Source organism: Dendrobates tinctorius, unplaced genomic scaffold (assembly GCF_039654945.1).
Source record: "Dendrobates tinctorius isolate UK_male_01 unplaced genomic scaffold, ASM3965494v1 ptg000502l, whole genome shotgun sequence".
NCBI classification, from domain to species: Eukaryota; Metazoa; Chordata; class Amphibia; order Anura; family Dendrobatidae; genus Dendrobates; species Dendrobates tinctorius.
Genome location: NW_027362161.1, coordinates 17,566 through 37,162, shown reverse-complemented (window position 1 = coordinate 37,162; position 19,597 = coordinate 17,566). Strand labels below are relative to the sequence as shown.

Below are 19,597 nucleotides of genomic sequence, written 5' to 3'. Positions count from 1 at the left end.
GGGGATCGGTAGACGTACAAGGTCGTAACATGTTGCGGTGCACAACTCGAGTTAGAGGCGCGTTGTCTCCTTATGATTGTATTTCGTACACAGGCCCGTCGGGGCTTATTCGGCGCAACACTCGGTACGGATTCACCTCCCACCGTGGCTCTAACTTGTTTTGGGGACGTTGATCAAGTACGAGGACCCGATCCCCAGTCTGAAAGTCAACGGGTGGGGGCAGTGCTCCCCCCTGGTGTTCTAGATCCTGAAGTTTCGTGTGGACGATACGGTGAAGGGTCTGCAGCCGGTGCCGGTGGTTTCGGACCCACGAGGATACCCCGGTCCAGGGTAGGGGCTCCTCTGGGTTCAACTCCACCTCCGTAATTCCTTTGCCTTCCCGTCCGAACAACAATGAGTAGGGGGTGTAACTAGTCACTCGATGCACCCGGTTGTTGTATACCCACACCAGCTCGGGGACATATTCAGGCCAGCGGGCCTTGCGGTCACTCTCTAGAGTACGCAGCATTTGGATTAGTGTGCGACTGAATCGTTCGCAGGCTCCGTTTCCCTGCGGGTGGTACGGCATAGTCCGCGACTTATCGATGCCGTAAAGATGGTGTAGCTCTTCCATGACTTTTCCTAGGAAGCATGCTCCTTGGTCCGAATGTATCTGTTGTGGACAGCCGTACACTTGAATATCAAGTTCTTACAAATCGCATAGGTGGCCGACTCCGCTGTTTGATCTCGAGTGGGGGTGACCACGGCGAATTTGGTGAAATGGTCCACCATAACGAGACAATGTTCATACCCATGATAGGCCGGACCTATAGTCAGATAGTCTCCCTTAAGAAGCTCCAGAGGGGCTGATGTTACGATAGTTTGCACTGGGGCTCGTTGCGCGGGGGGTTTAGCGAGCTCGCATGGGCGGCATGTTCGACAAACTTCTTCTACAGCAGCGTGCAAGCGTGGGTGGTATGCTATCTGCTGCAACCATTGTAAAGTCTTTTGAGCACCAAAATGAGCTCCCTTCTCGTGGGCTTCCCGGGCCAGTTGGTTGAGATGGGCTCCCGGCACGATCACCTGCCATATCTTAGTCGACGTGGTTCGTGACACGGCTTTTCGATACAAAAGTCCCTTTTTGATGATTAGTCTTTCCCACTGGCGCAACATTAGCAACATATCTTGGGTTAAAGCATGTCTCTGTGAGCCCGTGGGCAATTTACCAGTGGCCACCCATCGGCGCAGGAGTCCAATTTCTGTATCTTCCTGTTGCTGCTGAATCCATTTGTCACGGGGCTGTTCCAGCATTCCTCCTAGGAGCCCTGGATGAGGCACTTCCTGCGTGTTGACTGTAGGTGCGGCGGGGGTAAGGGCGAACGGCGTCTCGTCTGTTTCTAATTCGTCATCTCAACTTCGCCCTGGGGTGGTGTGTCGGATTCTGGAGAGCGCGTCGGCGTGCACGTTTTCAGCACCCTGTTTGTAGATGATCTTATGCTTGAATTTGGCCATCCGAGCCACCCACCGCTGCTCCAGGGCCCCCAGTTTGGCATTTTCCAAATGGGCTAACAGGTTGTTATCGCTTCGCACTACTACTTCGGAGCCCGCCAGGTACTCTGTGAATCGCTCCGTCATTGCCCACACTACCGCGAGGAGCTCAAGCTTAAAGGAGCTGTAATTGTCCGGGTTACGTTCTGAGTCGTGCAGTGACTGGCTACCGTAGGCGATCACTTTCTCCCGGCCGTCCTGCACCTGTGACAACACAGCTCCTAGTCCCCGAAGGCTCCCGTCGGTATGTAGGATGAACGGTTGCGAGAAATCCGCATACGCCAATACCGGGGCGTCCGAGAGCGCAGCCTTAAGAGCTTGAAACGCATCCTCTTGCGGATGCTGCCACTGGATCTTCAGACCATTCGCCCCGGCGGGAGACCCTTCAGCAGGTCCTGCAGAGCTCAAGCTCAGCGAGCAAAATTTTTCACAAACCGACGGTAGTAGCCGGCTAGCCCCAAGATGGCCCGCACGTCCTTCACCGTCTCGGGGGTAGGCCACCCCTGGACGGCAGCGACCTTTTCCAGGGATGGTCGGACGCCCTCCGCCGAGACGGTATGCCCCAGGTACTCGATTTGGGTGCGGAACAGGTGGCATTTCTGGGGCTTTACCTTTAACCCGTACTTCTGCAGCCGGCCGAGCACCTGCCCCAACCGCTTCAGGTGGTCCTCGAACGTGGCGGAGTAGATGATAATATCGTCCAGGTATATCAATGTGGCTTCAAAGTTGAGGTCTCCTAGACACCGCTCCATCAACCGCTGGAAAGTTCCTGGGGAGTTGGCCAGCCCAAATGGCATCCGATTGAACTCGAACAGTCCCATGGGAAGAATGCCGTCTTGGCCCTGTCTTCCTCCGACATCGGCACCTGCCAGTACCCACTGGCCAGGTCAAGGGTTGAAAAGTACGTTGCGTTCCCCAGGGCGGACAGAGACTCTTCTATGCGGGGCAGTGGATACGAATCCTTGATGGTGCAGGTGCTCAACTTCCGATAATCCACGCAGAAACGCAAAGTGCCATCTTTCTTCCGAACCAGGACAATAGGGCCGCCCAAGGGCTTTGGCTCTCTCGTATGACCCCCTTCCGAAGCATTTGGGCTAACAGAGTTTTCACTTCCTGGTATAGCTGCAGTGGTATTTGCCGATATCGCTCCCGAATGGGGGCCGCTCCTGCCGTGGGGATCCCATGCGTGATGGCCGTGGTACATCCGAAGTCGTCCTCGTGGCTGGTGAAGACACTGTAAAATTGTCCGAGAAGTGTCTCTACCTGGAGAAGTTGGGCTGGCGCTAGGCCGGAAAGTTCGGCCCGCATTCTCTCCAGGATGGCTCGACCTCTCTCCTGGGTCAAGGATACGGCAGTCTGTTGGGTTCTTACCGTTACTGCCCAAGGATTTTCGGGCTGCACCTTCAACTGGACCGCGGGGTCCGGCAGCATCTCCTCCAATGGTCATACTAGTTTGGCCATTTCGGCCCGGGGCTTCAGAGCGATATCGTGATCTTCCAGGTTGACACAACGTACCAAAACAGTCCCCTCCCGCACTGTGGCCAGGGAGCGTGCCACCAGGATGCCAGGGTGCAGGCGCTCCACGTAACATGGTTCCACCTGCACCTCCACGCCCTCCAGTGGTATCGGAGCGCGGATTGGCAGAGCGGCTCAGGGTCCTCTGCTCCTCTTGGCCAGCGGGGCAGGTACAGGCAAATGGTCGTGGGGACCGACTTGGGTGGGGGCTATGATGGTTCATGCCTCCTTCACCCGGCCCTGGCCAACTCCTTGTGGCCGCTTTTTTGGTTTCGGCCAGTTCACCCTTAATACTCTACATCTCTTGCTTCAGCTCTCGTACCCAGTGGGGTTCGCTCAGGGCATTTACGGATGCTTCGATACTCCGAGCCATCCCCACGGGAACCGTCACCTCTTGCTCCTGCTCCCGAACCCGTGCCTCCTTCCCTATCTCTGAAAAGGTCAGACGTGGGTCCACTCGCAACCGCTCTCGCAAAGCCTGTGTTGTTAGGGAGTCTCGTAACCCAGTCACTAACAGGTCACGTAATGTTACGTCCACGGTCCCCACGCTGACTCCGTCCTTCCTTTCAATGGCTAAAAATAGTTCCTGCAAAACAATCATATACTGGGTCACTGTTTCCCCCTCTTTCTGCATGCGTCTAAACATCTGGGTTCTCAGTACCCCCACATCGGTCTGGTCCCCATAGGCCTCTTCTAAGATCTGTAACACCCGGACGAAGGTGTTGCGCTGCCCCCGGGGCCTCAACATTACGGTATCCTGGGCTTCCCTGTCCAACGCCATCAGGGCCACTTCTGCCTCTAGGTCAGGGGTAAGCGGATGCATCCTGAATAACCCACGCATGCGCTCCGTCCAGTTCCACAGCATAGCATTGCTGCCGGAGAGCCTGGGTAGATTGCTTAGCATGGCCCCCAAAGAAATGCTGTTCCGGGGGCCCTAGTTGTCCGCGCTCGGAGACTGCATCCTGCCGACTACGCCAAATGTGGTAGGGGGGCCGGGCTTGGGGGGTGGACCACTGCTTACCAGATGACGCAAAGACGAGACGGAGACAGCTTCCACTTGTAACAGTTCCGGATTTATTTGTCGTCCTCCTGACGACCACTAAACACGCACCGCAGCTTCTTTACACCACTGTATCACCAGGCCCGGGTACCTATTCTTCAGCTCCAGTCGCAGTAACGCACCTCGCGGATCTTTCATTGGGGGCTGTCCTAGAACAATCTACCCCCAGCGCTTCACCTGCCCGAGGTCGTCTTCCAATCGGTACCCCCCCGGGGCTTCGTCTGTCCTGCGGTCCATTGAGTCAGGGTCACCCCCTGACTGTCTCTTCTCCTTGCCTGTCCTGCGGTCCGTCGGGTCAGGGCCACCCCCCTGACTGTCTCTCCTTTGTCCGTCCCCCTGGCCGAGCTCTTCTCCCTTTCCAATCTTCTTCTGAGCTCCTCCCGGGACTAATCTCTCCTGGAGCCCTGCCTTCTCCTATTTATCCCCTCTCTCACAGGGGAATTTCCCACCCGGGCACCTATCTCCCCGACCCCATGACTAAGCGGATTCCTAAGCCCTAAGCTGATGTTAAATCCTGTACCACTCCCCCCTGCCATCTTGTGGTCAATTCTCGGTACTGCACTCCCTTTTCTGTCTTTCCCTGCTGCTACCTCTCTAACCTGTCAATCTCTGTCCCTAGTGCACAAACCGTCCCCTCCTTCTACCAGTCACGTCTGTCTGTCAAGTCACATTCCCCACACTTCCACACAGTCACACAGGAAAGACGGAGGAAAATAAGAATAGCCAAAAATACAAACTGAAAATGTGGAAACTTCCCCAAATCCCAGAACCTAAACAAAAAGAAAGGAAAGGGTGCTAGTGAGGAAGACAAACAAACTGTGAGAGAAGCAACAGAGATTAACCAAGCAAGATAATCCCTAGCAGAGGGGCTGGGACTCCAAACATCCAAACATCCATCAATCTTGTAGTATGGCTGGCAAAGAAGGAAGGAGCTAGATGAGTATAAATAATGAGGAAGAGGGGACGGGAAGAAAAACATTAGACTCGAACATGAAGCCAGAAAATATACTGATGAAGGATATGAGGTGCGGAGAAGAAGACCCAAGACAATATACTCCGAAGGGAGGGAAGAAAATGTCTAAAACAATCTACAGGGAGGAGACTGGAACAAAACAAAATCCTCTAACCAGCATGCTCGCAACCGCCAGAAGCCTCACAACCAAGATGGAAGAACTAGAAGCAGAAACATCTACAGGTAACTATGACCTAGTGGGAATAACCGAGACATGGTGAGATGGAAGCTGTGACCGGGCAGGTAACTTACAGGGTGACAGTCTGTTTAGAAAGGATCGTAACAATCGGAGAGGAGGAGGGGGGGTTTGTCTTTATGTAAAGTCTTGTCTAAAGTCCACTTTAAGGGAGAATATTAGCGAAGGGAATGAGGATGTCGAGTCCATATGGGTGGAAATACATGGAGGGAAAAATAGTAACAAAATTCTCTTTGGGGTCTGTTACACCCCCCAAATATAACAGAAGTCATGGAAAGTCTACTACTAAGGCAGATAGATGAAGCTGCAGCCCATAAGGAGGGCCTTGTTATGGGGGACTTTACCCGGATATTAACTGGGAAACAGAGACCTGCGAAACCCATAAAGGCGACAGGTTTCTGCTAATAGCTAAGAATAATTATCTCTCACTATTGGTGCAGAATCCGACCAGAGGAGCCGCACTTTACACCTAATACTATCTAACAGACCGGACAGAATAACAGATCTGCAGGAAATAGCGACCACAATATTGTACAGTGTCACTTGTGTTTCGCTCGGGGGACTTGTCAGGGAGTCACAGAAACACTGAACTTTAGGAAGGTAAAGTCTGACCAGCTGAGAGATGTCCTTAATCTGGTGACTGGGACAATGTCCTCAGAAATAAGAATACAGAAAATAAATGGGAATGTGTAAGAACATCCTAAATAGGCGCCGTAAGCGGTTTATACCTTGTGGGAATAAAAGGACCAGAAATAGGAAAAACCCAATGTGGCCAAACAAAGAAGTAAGAGGGCGATTACCAGTAGCAAGAAAGCATTGACACTACTAAAGCAGGACGGCCCCGCTGAGGATCTAAGAACTATAGGGAGAAGAATACTTTATCTAAAAAACTAATTACAGCTGCCAAATAAGAGACAGAGAAGCACAAAGGAGAGTAACACTAATCCCAAACTGTTCTTCATCTATATCAGTAGTAACAGAATCATAAGTGACAGTGTAGGAGCCTTATAAAACTGAGGAAAGAATGGTTGTAGATGACGAGGAAAAAGTGAATATATTACACACCTTCCTCTCCACGGTATTCACGGTGGAAAATGAAATGCCGAGAGACACAGAAAACCCTATATTAAGGGTCACCAATCTAACCCAAGAAGAGGGGCGAAACAGGCTACATAAGATTACAATAGATAAATCTCCGGGTCCGGATGGCATACACCCACGAGCACTAAGAGAACTAAGGAATGGAATAGACAAGCCATTATTTCTTATATTTAGGGACTCTATAGTGACGGGTCTGTTCCACAGGACTGGCGCATAGCAAATGTGGTACCAATATTCAAAAAGGGCTCTAGAAGTGACCTGGAAATTATAGGCCAGTAAGTCTAACCTCTATTGTTGGTGAGATATGTGAAGGGTTTCTGAGGGATGTTATTCTGGATGATCTCACTGAGAATAACTGTGTAACTCCATATCAGCATGGGTTTATGAGGAATCGCTCCTGTCACACCAATCTAATCAGCTTTTATGAAGAGGTAAGCTATAGACTGGACCAAGGTAAGTCATTGGACGTGGTAGATCTTGATTTTTCCAAAGCGTTTGATACCGAGCCACACAAGAGGTTGGTACACAGAATGAGAATACTGGGTCTGGGGGAAATGTGTGTAAATGGGTAAGTAACTGGCTGAGTGATAGAAAGCAGAGGGGGGTTATAAATGGGATGTTCTCTAACTGGGTCGCTGTGACCAGTGGGGACCGCAGGGGTCGGTGTTGGGACCTCTTCTCTTCAACATATTAACGATGTGGTAGAAGGTTTACACAGTAAAATATCAATATTTGCAGATGATACAAAACTATGTAAAGCAGTCAATACAAGAGAAGATAGTATTCTGCTACAGATGGATCTGGATAAGATGGAAACTTGGGCGGAAAGGTGGCAGATGCGGTGTAACAATGATAAATGTAAGGTTATGCACGAGGGAAGAAGGAATCAATATCACCATTACACACTGAACGGTAAACCACTGGGTAAATCTGACCTGGAGAAGGACTTGGGGATCCTAGTTAATGATAAACTTACCAGGAGCAGCCAGTGCCAGGCAGCGGCTGCCAAGGCAAACAGGACCATGGGGTGCATTAAAAGAGGTCTGGATACACATGATGAGAGCATTATACTGCCTCTGTACAAATCCCTGGTTCGACCGCACATGGAGTACTGTGTACAGTTTTGGGCACCGGTGCTCAGGAAGGAAATAATGGAACTAGAGCAGGTACAAAGGAGGGCAACAAAATTAATAAAGGGGAAAAATAACTACAATACCCAGAGATATTAGCAAAACTAGGATTATTTAGTCTAGAAAGACGACTGAGGGGCGATCTAATAACCATGTATAAGTATATAAGGGGACAATACAAATATCTCTCAGAGGATCTGTTTATACCAAGGAAGGTGACGGTCACAAGGGGGCATTCTCTGCGTCTGGAGGAGAGAAGGTTTCTCCACCAACATAGAAGAGGATTCTTTACTGTTAGGGCAGTGAGAATCTGGAATTCCCTCCCTGAGGAGGTGGTGATGGCGAACTCAGTCGAAGGGTTCAAGAGAGGCCTGGATGTCTTCCTGGATCGTAGCATTATTGTATCTTACAGTTATTGTTAGGTTCTTTAGAAGGACGCAGATCTGGGGATTTATTCTGACAGAATATAGGCTGAACTGGATGGACACATGGCTTTTTTTCGGCCTTACTAACTATATTACTATGTTAACCCCTCCTAAGATGTGATAGGTCAGAACCTAATGAGGAGGTGAGAGACACCTGAATAGCAGCAAACCAAAGAAAGGAAAGAAAAGACAAGCGAACCATCAGCAGTTGGACAAAGACCCAACAGGGTGTGGCTCAGCAGAGAGGGAAACTCATCACTCAGCAAGGGGGTCATCAGATCAAGTCGTGAAACTGAGTCATGAAAAATAAACTGTGAGACTTCTTGAGAGATGTGACAGAAGACTTACCTGGAGAAGGTGCTCCATGCCGGGGGGGAGGCCTTTCAATACTGGAGTGTCTAGTTGATAACTTGGTGGGGCAGATGGTGCACTTGTAACCGGCGGTGCATACGGTGCAATGAGACTGTAGCTCGGAGGCTCATCTTCAGGAAGTCTAGTCTGGGGTGATGATGAATCTGCAAAGAGTCAAAGAGTTTAGACACTTAATGCAACCCTCATATCGAACATAAGTGCATGGCTTCACTATTAGTTCTAAATTACAGTGGCGTGCAAAAGTATTCAACCCTTTTTGTGTTTGCTACCTCACAGCCTGGAATTTCACAGGTTTTTTTATTAGCATCAGTGTGCGTAACTATTCACACCCTAAAGTCAGTACTTTGTAGAGTCTCTTTTTGCGGCAGTTACAGCTGCAGGTCACTTTGGCTAAGTCTCTATGAGCTTTCCACATCTGACCACTGGGATTTCTGCCCATTCCTCAAGACAAAACTGCTCCAGCTTCTTCAGGTTAGATGTTTCTTCTGGTGAACAGCGATCTTCATGTCTGACTACAGATTCTCAGTTGGATTAAGTTCTAGGCTGTGACTCCTCCACTCCAAAACATTTACACGTTTCCTCTTAGGCCACTCAAGTGTTGCTTTATCCTTTGGGTCATTGTCTTGTTGGAGGTGAACCTTTGTCTCAAATCACTGACAGACCAAAACAGGTTTTGCTTCAGGATATATTTCGCACCATTCAAATTCCCCTCGACTCGGACCATTTTCCCTGTCCCTGCTGCCGAAAACAATCCCCACAGTACGATGCTGCCACCATGTTTCACTGTGGGGATGGTGCAATTTATGCCTATATTTTTCTAATTTCTCCAACTTAGACTATTTTGTGCTTATGGATCACACACAAATCACATTACAAAATATGTACACACAGGTTGTAATGTAACAAAATAGGCAAAAAGCCAAGGGGGTGAATACCTTTCCAAGCCACTGTATAGCCATGGAAGGAATAGCTGACACTCTCTTCCTTTCATTTGCTCTACCACCCCTTTTCTGTAATGTTGCCGCCTCCTGCGGAGTGGTCAGTAGGAATAGTAAATATTAGGCTGTTAATACCGATCTTTCCTGTATTCAAAGAGCCACACCAAGCATTGGTGCAGATGAGATGGAGCCACGTACCAGCTATGAATATGGAGCATCCAGTGACAGGTGTAGGTTCTATAGATACTACGGGAGACATATTTTTAGCATTGTGGTGCAGTGCGGAACACAACACATTTACTTGCATTGCTCTGCGGCCTGCCTATCAGGCAGAATTAATATCCGTCAGGTGGATAAAGTTGGATATTCCACATCTCATATGTATGGAAAGCTAAAATTGTAATAGGAAATAGGGCATTAATATTTCCCACCTTGGCGCTCCAAGGGGCATCTTCATAAGATTGATACCAGAGTCCGCATCTCATTTACCAGCCCCCATCTGAGGTCACCGGAGGAGGTCGGTGGGAGCGGCTGCTACCTGATAAAAGCAGGTTCTGTCCTAGCTCCCATATCCAGTGCTGAGAGATACAGTGTAAGGACTGTGCCATTCCCTAAACAGAGCGCCCCCTCCTCCAGATCTGCGCCGTTCCTGTGACATCAGGTCTAGTTTCTTTTTTTTCTCCCTTTTATTTTTATGTGACTGCAGATACTGGATTATCTCCATTTCGTAACATGTTTGTATATTTATATGAACACTGCCTACATTTTGGGTTAAATATATAAAATGTAATGGCTCTGTTCCTCTTGCTCTGTAAACCGCACCCTGAACCATGTGTCTAATTGGCCTGTATAATCAATCAGTGGTGGCAGCTAGCGTTAGGCGATGTGCGCACCTTGCGGATTTGCCTGCGGAAATTTCTGCGCGGAATCTGTATCTCTTGGTAGAAAACGCAGTGGAAATTCCGTGTGTTTTTTTGTGTGGATTTGATGCAGATTCGGATGTGACTTTGTCGGCGGATTTGTTCGCTTAATAAGGATGCACTACTGTAAAAGAAAAAAAAGTGTTTTTCCAAGTCCTCCCTCCATTGTTGATGTGTTTCAATCAAGATTGGCACCAATTTTTGATTGTCCGTCCATGTATTCTTCCTCCTGATATATTTGTATTACAAAAATCTGCAGCGGTTTTTTTTATCAAATCCGTAAACCTTTTCACACCTGTGGATTTGCGTGCCTCAATGAAAGTCAATGGGGGAAAATTGCTGCAGATCCGCAAAAAGACTTGACATGCTGCGAGAAATAAAATCAGGACGGAAATTTCCTCAGCGCATGCACAACTATTCTGGATTCCCACTGATTAACCTTGCTTGAGCGATCCTTTGTGGATTTGGTGCAATTCCGCAGAGAAAAAAACACTGCGGATCCGCAACGTGCGCACAAAGGCTTTCTCTGGTTATTGTGGAGCATGGCTGTGACCCTACCAAAGTATATATATATATATATATATATCTCAACCTTTCTATAAATGACCTAGATAAGAGAAGTGAAGGAAAACTAATGAAATGTGCAGACGATGTAAAGCTAGGAGGGATAGAAAACACTAGAGAGGATAGAGAAAGGATTCAGAAGGATCTAGAGAAGCGTGAACAATGGGCAGTGACTAATAGGGAGAAATGTAAGATTCTACATCTGGGCAAGAAAAACGAAAATTACATCTAGAGAATGGGATGAGCGATGAGCCTGCACCTTTTCCAGGCCATGACAGCTGATCTAATCAGCTATCACGTACCCTTAACAGCCGTGGGTGGAATCGCGATCTTCCCACAACTGTTAACATGTTAAATGCCACTGTCAAACTCTGACAGCGGCATTTAACATGCATGCGTAGGAAGCGCGTCATTAACCCCACCCATCGACGTCCATGTCACATGAGGGTCGCCGATGGGATGGCAGGAGACCCCTGTGGTTGTCATAGCCGGATTGCTATGAGCCCTGCTCTATGTAGCACAAGCGATCGGTGGATCGCAGCTTCCAGTCTCCCATGGAGACTATTGAAGCTAGTAAAATAAAAAATCGAAATGCCAGAATTATGTTTTTCTGGTTGCTGCAACGTTGCAATAAAATGCAATAATGGACAATCAAATGCTCTTATTCACACCAAAATGGTATCAATAAAAACGTCAGCTCGGTGCGCAGAAAATAAGCCCTCACCTGACCCGAAATCACGAAAACTGGAGACGTTACGGGTCTCGGAAAATGGCAACATTTTTTTTTTTTTTTTACAAATTTTGGATTTTTTTTCACCACTTAAATAAAAAAGAACCTAGACCTGTTGGGTGTCTACAAACTCGTAATGACCTGGAGAATCATAATGGCAGGGTAGTGTGAGTAATTAGTGAACATGGTAAAAAAAATCCAAAAAACAATTGTGGAATTGCCCTTTTTTTGCAATTTCACCACATTAGGAAGTTTTTTCCCATTTTCCAGTACATTATATGGTAAAATCAATGGTGCCGTTCAAAAGTACAACTCGTCCCGCAAAAACTGAGCCGTCACATGGCCATATTGAAGGGAAAATAAAAAAGTTATGGCTCTGGGAATAAAAGGAGCAAAAAATGGAAACGCAAAAATGGAAAAATTTCAGGTCCTTAAGGGATTAAGAGAAGCACAGAGTCTAGATTACGTGAACTCATGATCCCCCTCTACTCCTCTTTGGTCAGACCTCATCTGGAATACTGTGTCCAGTTTTGGCGTTTTGAGCTCCACATTATACAGTGTGTCCGTAGAGTCATGGGGCACTTGTGACCAGTCACTGGAAAGCAACCAAAGACGATAGAAATGTGAAATCTGCTCCAAATAAAAGGAATCCTCTCCCAGGTTCAGACCTAGTCAGTGCAGCTCGATGTGGGCTCCATTTCTTGCCCTACACACATCCAAACCATAGTGAAGATCCTGCCACACACGGGTAAGGACGTCTGGTGTAACCGAGTGAAGAACGTCTGGGATTCTCTGTTCTAAGTGATTCATGTCCTTGGTACGTTCGATGTACACGTTACTTCACATAACCCCAAAAGTAAAGGTCTACGGGCGTCAGATCCGGGGATCGTGATGTATACTGTAATACTTCCATGACTTTACGGACTCACTGTATAAAAGACATCAACAAACTGGAGCAAGTTCAGAGAAGAGCGACCAGAATGGTGACCGGTCTGCAAACCCTGTCTTGTGAGGAAAGGTTGCAGGATTTGGGAATGTTTAGCTTGTAGAAGAGAAGACTGAGAGGAGACTTAATAGCTGTCTACAAATATCTCAAGGGCTGTCACATTGTAGAAGGATCAACTTTATTCTCATTTGCACAAGGAAAGACTAGAAGCAATGGGATGAAACTGAATGGGAGGAGACACAGATTAGATATTAGATGGGTGACACAGGAAAGATGTATATCTTTGTTCCGTGTCAGCCAGTAGATAGAAGAATATTCAGAATTGAGAGTCCTCAGTGGTTGATACCTTTTAATGGCTAACTGAAAAGATGGTAACACATTGCAAACTTTCGAGACTACTCAGGTCTCTTCATCAGGCTAGACTAATACAAAATCTGAAGAGTCACGTATTTATGCACAATACAGCATAGAAAAAATGCAATAGATAAGACAAGTGACGTGAAGCAGAAATGATTATGGGAGAGGGATAAACATAAATATTGGACCAGTTCATAGATAAGGAGTCCGGATGTTTTATTGTCCTCTGATTGGGGTCTCCTAATGTGTTGTGATGCCCCCACAGGGTCGTAGGAGCAAATTCCTTAAATGATGTAAAAAGACATAAATCCATGTGACACATTCATTCCAGCATTGAGAGTGTCAAATGTCTTCTGTGAAGAGTCTGTGAGTATAAATTTATGACGACCTTTGACACTCTCAATGCTGGAATGTGAGTTCTCCTTCAATAGAAGTCTTCACACAGAGGCTGGACAGACATCTGACTGGGATGATTTAGCGAATCCTGCTTTGAGCAGGGGGTTGGACCAGATGGTCCCTTCCAACTCTACCATTCTATGATTCTATACCTCTGTGATTCTATGATATACCCATGTGTTGGATACTCCCTGGATGGTTGCCGGTCAAGGGTGACATTGAATGTGCATATACTATACATTCACCGTGAAAGTGCCTAATAACCGGCCTAGTAGCAATAGTAGCCGTTGCCTCTCCCATCAATCGTCAGTCAATTGCATCATTGTCCCGACAATTGCTGGCAGCGGTGGGATTTGTAGTGTCGGTCCTTTGCAGAAATCTTCACGCTCTTCTATGAGATGAAAATCTTCAGGTTACTCAATAGGAAGAACATCTCCAGTGTCACCTAAATGACCTTTACTCCTGAGCATTACAGTTTGCATTAGTCAAGAAGACGATGACAGGTCTTTGTGGGATTAGGCGAGCAGATGAGTAGACGTCAATGCAGAATTCTGCACAATCACTGGACAATCAACGTGATTTATTGATGTAATTATTGTCCCTTCATAACGTTCTCCTGATAAAAACTGTGGAATCGGCTTTATCCAGCCGTTATGGCGCGGGTCCATTCTCCCGTACTATTGACCAGGCCTGATTTTCTTGTAGGCTACAGGGATTCCAGATCAGTAGAATGATTACTCATGAGATCCCCAGATGGACACTTGGAGTACGATGTAGAGTATCAGGGTGATCATATATAATCACATAATCTACAGTCAGGACACACAGTGATGAATGGAAGACCAGGAGCTCGGAAGAAAATTACCTTTGAACGACATGGGCAGGAGGCACAAGAGACCGGATCCAAACGTCTAAAGGTCTAAAAACACAAAAGACAAAGTGATAATGGGGGTTATACGGAGCAATAAAGGGGGTTATAGGGAGTAATAATGGCGGTTATATGGAGTAATAATGGGGGTATATGGTGTAATAAACGGGGTATATGGAGTAATAATGGGGGTATATGGTGTAATAATGGGGGGTATACAGAGCAATAATGGGGGTATATGGAGTAATAATGGGGTTATATGAAGTAATAATGGGGGTTATATGGAGTAATAATGGGGTTATATGGAGTAATAATGGGGGTTATATGGAGTAATAATGGGGGTTATATGGAGTAATAATGGGGGTTATATGGAGTAATAATGGGGTTATATGGAGTAATAATGGGGTTATATGGAGTAATAATGGGGGTTATATGGAGTAATAATGGGGTTATATGGAGTAATAATGGGGGTTATATGGAGTAATAATGGGGGTTATACAGAGTAATAATGGGGGTTATATGGAGTAATAATGGGGGTTATATGGAGTAATAATGGGGGTTATACAGAGTAATAATGGGGGTTATACAGAGTAATAATGGGGGTTATACGGAGTAATAATGGGGGTGTTACGTGCTACAGAGCCACTCAGCACCCAGAATATGTTGTGCAGTTATATGGATGTATAATAGGTTCTATGTGAGATGCATGTCCCTAATGCATCAGCCCACAGGCTGCGCCCCTGGGCAGAGGGGACACGATATTCTCCTTTTGTCCGCCCTCCCCCCACCTTTGTAATTCCCACAGTAAACATCGGCAGGCTCCGGCCACCTGCGGCTTTTGTAATGCATGTCTGGCCTGCCGCTTTTCTATTGGCCTGCCCTCTGTATCTGTGTGATATATTCTGTGTCCTGTGAGTAAAGTGTTGTCAGACTGGAAATACGTGGAGAAGCAGTGATCTTTTATATGCGCCCATGTAACCAAGGAATTCCAGCCAGCGTCATTCATTCAGACTCCAGCCAACGCAGAGCGGACCTCCGAAAACACGGGGTGGTACTGAAAGAGGTACCTCAGCTTGGGTAGATCCCGTTACACTGGTGGCAGCAGCGGGATATGATACCCGTTCTACAGGAGGAAAGGAATGAATGGAAAATAACTACCAGAAGTTAAAGAGGACTACATTAAAAGATCTGGTGGAAGCCCGAGGGTTGATCGCCAACAACAAAACAAAAGCGGATTTGATAGCAGCCATCATGGAACACGACAGTGCAGCGCCCCCCAATGTGAATGTGGAGGAGACCGAATTCCAGAGGGGGGTAAAGAACAGGCTTGCGTTCTATGGCCCAAACCCTGCGGTAGAGATCATACGAGAGGTGATGGCGGATGTGCGTACTGATCTGAAGGAAAAGATGGCCTAGCGGACCAGGATAGAGCTAGCCAAGATGGAGATGGCAGAGCGGAGAGTCAGCGAGCAGGGGGAGCTCTGGCCTTCGACCAGGTACCTTCAATGGTAAGCCACAAAAAGATCCAGTATAATGCCTTCCGACAGTTGAGGGAGGCAGAGGAAGACATTGATGGCTTTCTGCAGGACTTTGAGCGGCAGTGTGCCCTTCATCAAGTGAAGCCAGAGGAACGGGTTCAGATTCTGGCCAGCAAGCTGACAGGCCGGGCAGCAGACGCCTATCGCACGGTACCTGATGAGGACTGTATGGACTATGAGCGGATCAAAGAAGTGATCTTGGCCCGGTATGCACTGACACCAGAGGCCTACCGCCAAAAGTTCCGCGGACTTATGAAACGCGTAACCGATACCCACGCTGAATGGGCCTGTAAATTACGGCGGTCACTGCTACAGTGGGTGCAAGGGAGCCAAGCAACCACTAAGGAGGACGTCCTCCAGCTCTTCCTGTTAGAACGATTCTTTAATGGACTAAACCCCGAGACACAGGAATGGCTTCGGGACAGGCGGCCAACGACTCTTGAGGAAGCCGCTCGTCTGGCCGATGAACATCATGATGCCAGGAGGCCGCAGTTGTCCGGATCAAAGGTGGTCACTAGGGGACCGCCCATGGACGTGGAGGGCCCCAAACCACCGAAGATTGTAGGGGGACCAGCTAGGAACCCGGCCTACCACAGTCCCCCTGGGGCGCGATGCCACACCTGTCGTCAGCTGGGCCACCTGCAAAGACAATGTCCCAACCGTACTCAGCATACCCAGTGGCCAAAGGCGGGAACAGCTACCTTCAGCTGGGCTGCTGTACACTGCTACCAAGGCGAAGCTGACCAGGCATTGGGGGCTACGACTAACCAAGGGGTGGAAGAGATGGAGGAAGTGCTGCATGAAGTAGATCCCGTGCAGGCAGCCCGGGCAGATAATCGACAACAGCATCGACAGGTCGTGTGGGTTAATGGGAAACGTATGCAGGGACTAAGAGATTCCGGGGCAACTTTGACCCTTGTGAAGCCTCATCTCGTCCAGGACCAAGAGAAGACAAACCGGACAGTGGCAGTCCGTATAGCAGGGGGAGCTATACATCGACTGCCCACTGCCAGGATTCACCTGAACTGGGGAGTCGGGGATGGCCTTGTTGAGGTCGGCTTGATGGAGGATTTGCCTGCAGACGTCTTGCTGGGAAATGACTTGGGGCCCATGTTGTCTGCATTCTCGGTGGCCCCTCTGGCTGAGACCTATCCTGTGACCACCCGGAGACAAGCTTGAGCTGCGGAGGCGGAATTACACTCAGAGGAGGCTCAGGTAAGACATCCCAGCCCTACACGTATTCCTATAGCCAGGCACATTTCTTGGGCCACCCCAGATAAATTTAAGAGGGAGTTACTTGAGGATCCTTCATTGGAGGGATATTGTGGGAAGGCACAGGAGGGGAGAGGAGTACTGGAAGGGGAACAGTTTGTATGGAAGCAGGGACTCCTCTACCGGGTTACAGAGCAGCACCACTCAGGGATGAGCCCCACTATAAAACGACAGCTGGTAGTTCCCAAGAAGTATAGGCAGGAGCGAATCTCCCATGATATACCCTTAGCCGGGCACTTCGGCGTCAGTCGCACCAGGCATCGTCTGACACAAAACTTCTTTTGGCCGGGGGTAACCTATGATGTTCGTCAGTACTGCCAGACCTGTGACAGTTGTCAGCGCATTGGCAAGAGGGGGGATCGATGCAAGGCCAAATTACGCCCCCTCCCCATTGTGGAGGAACCATTTAGCCGAGTAGCGGTCGATCTAATAGGGCCATTAGCCAAACCCAGTCCGTCCGGGAAAAAGTATATATTGACAGTGGTAGATTATGCCACACGGTATCCAGAGGCGGTTGCGTTACCTAAAATACTGGCAGAGACGGTGGCCGACCTGCTCCAGGTGTTCTCACGGGTTGGATTTCCCCGGGAGATTATCTCGGACCAGGGCACCCAGTTTACAGCAGAGGTGACCAACCAACTGTGGAAGCTGTGCGGCGTAAAGTCCATTAGAAGCGCCCCGTACCACCCGCAAACCAATGGGTTGTGTGAACGCTTTAACAGGACATTAAAACAGCTCATTGGGACTTTTACCAGGACCTACAGGGACTGGGAGAAATTCTTGCCACACCTCCTGTTTGCCTATCGGGAGGTGCCCCAAGAATCCACAGGGTTCTCCCCGTTCGAGATGGTATACGGGAGACAGGTAAGGGGACCCCTAGACTTAGTGCTGGAACACTGGGAAGGGGAGGGCCTCATAGAAGGGGTACCTATTGTACACTATGAGCTGGAATTCCGGGACCGCCTACAGGAGCAGACCCAGGCTGTACGTGAGAACATGCAGGCGACCCAGCGGCGCCAGCACATATGGTACGATCGGAGGGCCAGAGAGCGCACTTTGGAAATAGGACAGAAGGTCCTGGTGTTAGAGCCCACTAAGCAGAATAAGTTTCAAGCTGCATGGCAGGGGCCCTACCAGGTAGTGGGGAAAATAGCCAACACAACCTATAATGTCGCCGATTGTGACGACCCCAGGGTTATCCGCATGTTCCACGTGAAGATGCTGAAGCCCTACCAGACACCACTACACCGTGACCTGTAATCACAGGGTCCAGACACAGCCACTGTCAGAGCTCCTTACCTTCCTCTCCTTCTTTATCCCTGGACAGTGAGCGGCAGAGCAGGAAGTGTGTGAGAAGGCGGAAATTATGTGAGGATTCCTAGATTACTCAACATTCATTACCAGGGGCGTACAGGACAGGAGGAGCGGTACTGTGCAGTGTATATATACAGGAGGAGTGGTGCTGTGCAGTGTATATATACAGGAGGAGCGGTACTGTGCAGTGTATATATATACAGGAGGAGTGGTACTGTGCAGTGTATATATACAGGAGGAGTGGTACTGTGCAGTGTATATATACAGGAGGAGTGGTACTGTGCAGTGTATATATACAGGAGGAGTGGTACTGTGCAGTGTATATATACAGGAGGAGTGGTACTGTGCAGTGTATATATACAGGAGGAGTGGTACTGTGCAGTGTATATATATACAGGAGGAGTGGTACTGTGCAGTGTATATATACAGGAGGAGTGGTACTGTGCAGTGTATATATACAGGAGGAGTGGTACTGTGCAGTGTATATATACAGGAGGACCGGTACTGTGCAGTGTATATATACAGGAGGAGCGGTACTGTGCAGTGTATATATACAGGAGGAGCGGTACTGTGCAGTGTATATATACAGGAGGAGTGGTACTGTGCAGTGTATATATATACAGGAGGAGTGGTACTGTGCAGTGTATATATACAGGAGGAGTGGTACTGTGCAGTGTATATATACAGGAGGAGTGGTACTGTGCAGTGTATATATACAGGAGGACCGGTACTGTGCAGTGTATATATACAGGAGGAGTGGTCCTGTGCAGTGTATATATACAGGAGGAGCGGTACTGTGCAGTGTATATATACAGGAGGAGTGGTACTGTGCAGTGTATATATACAGGAGGAGTGGTACTGTGCAGTGTATATATACAGGAGGAGTGGTACTGTGCAGTGTATATATATACAGGAGGAGTGGTACTGTGCAGTGTATATATACAGGAGGAGTGGTACTGTGCAGTGTATATATACAGGAGGAGTGGTACTGTGCGGTGTATATATACAGGAGGAGTGGTACTGTGCGGTGTATATATACAGGAGGAGTGGTACTGTGCGGTGTATATATACAGGAGGAGTGGTACTGTGCAGTGTATATATACAGGAGGAGTGGTACTGTGCAGTGTATATATACAGGAGGAGTGGTACTGTGCAGTGTATATATACAGGAGGAGTGGTACTGTGCAGTGTATATATACAGGAGGAGTGGCACTGTGCAGTGTATATATACAGGAGGAGTGGCACTGTGCAGTGTATATATACAGGAGGAGGGGTACTGTGCAGTGTATATACACAGGAGGAGCGGTACTGTGCAGTGTATATATACAGGAGGAGCGGTACTGTGCAGTGTATATATACAGGAGGAGTGGTACTGTGCAGTGTATATATACAGGAGGAGTGGTACTGTGCAGTGTA

At 48.3% G+C, this 19,597-nt stretch overlaps 1 protein-coding gene across 4 annotated transcripts in view; it reads right to left on the bottom strand.

The window, feature by feature from the left end:
- The window catches only part of LOC141078101 (phospholipid scramblase 2-like), a 112,078-nt gene that overhangs the window by 82,544 nt on the left and 9,937 nt on the right, over window positions 1-19,597 (bottom strand). For 2 of the 4 annotated variants that reach the window (XM_073564938.1, XM_073564939.1), the window contains exons 2-3: window positions 14,055-14,108; window positions 8,315-8,481 (exon numbers count right to left, since the gene is read on the bottom strand). In XM_073564938.1, coding sequence (XP_073421039.1) covers window positions 8,315-8,481; window positions 14,055-14,067 — 180 coding nt within the window. In that variant the 5' untranslated portion in view covers window positions 14,068-14,108. Of the gene's footprint in view, window positions 1-8,314; window positions 8,482-14,054; window positions 14,109-18,166; window positions 18,261-19,597 lie in introns of those variants that run through there. The other 2 variants (XM_073564937.1, XM_073564940.1) reach the window with 2 other exon arrangements.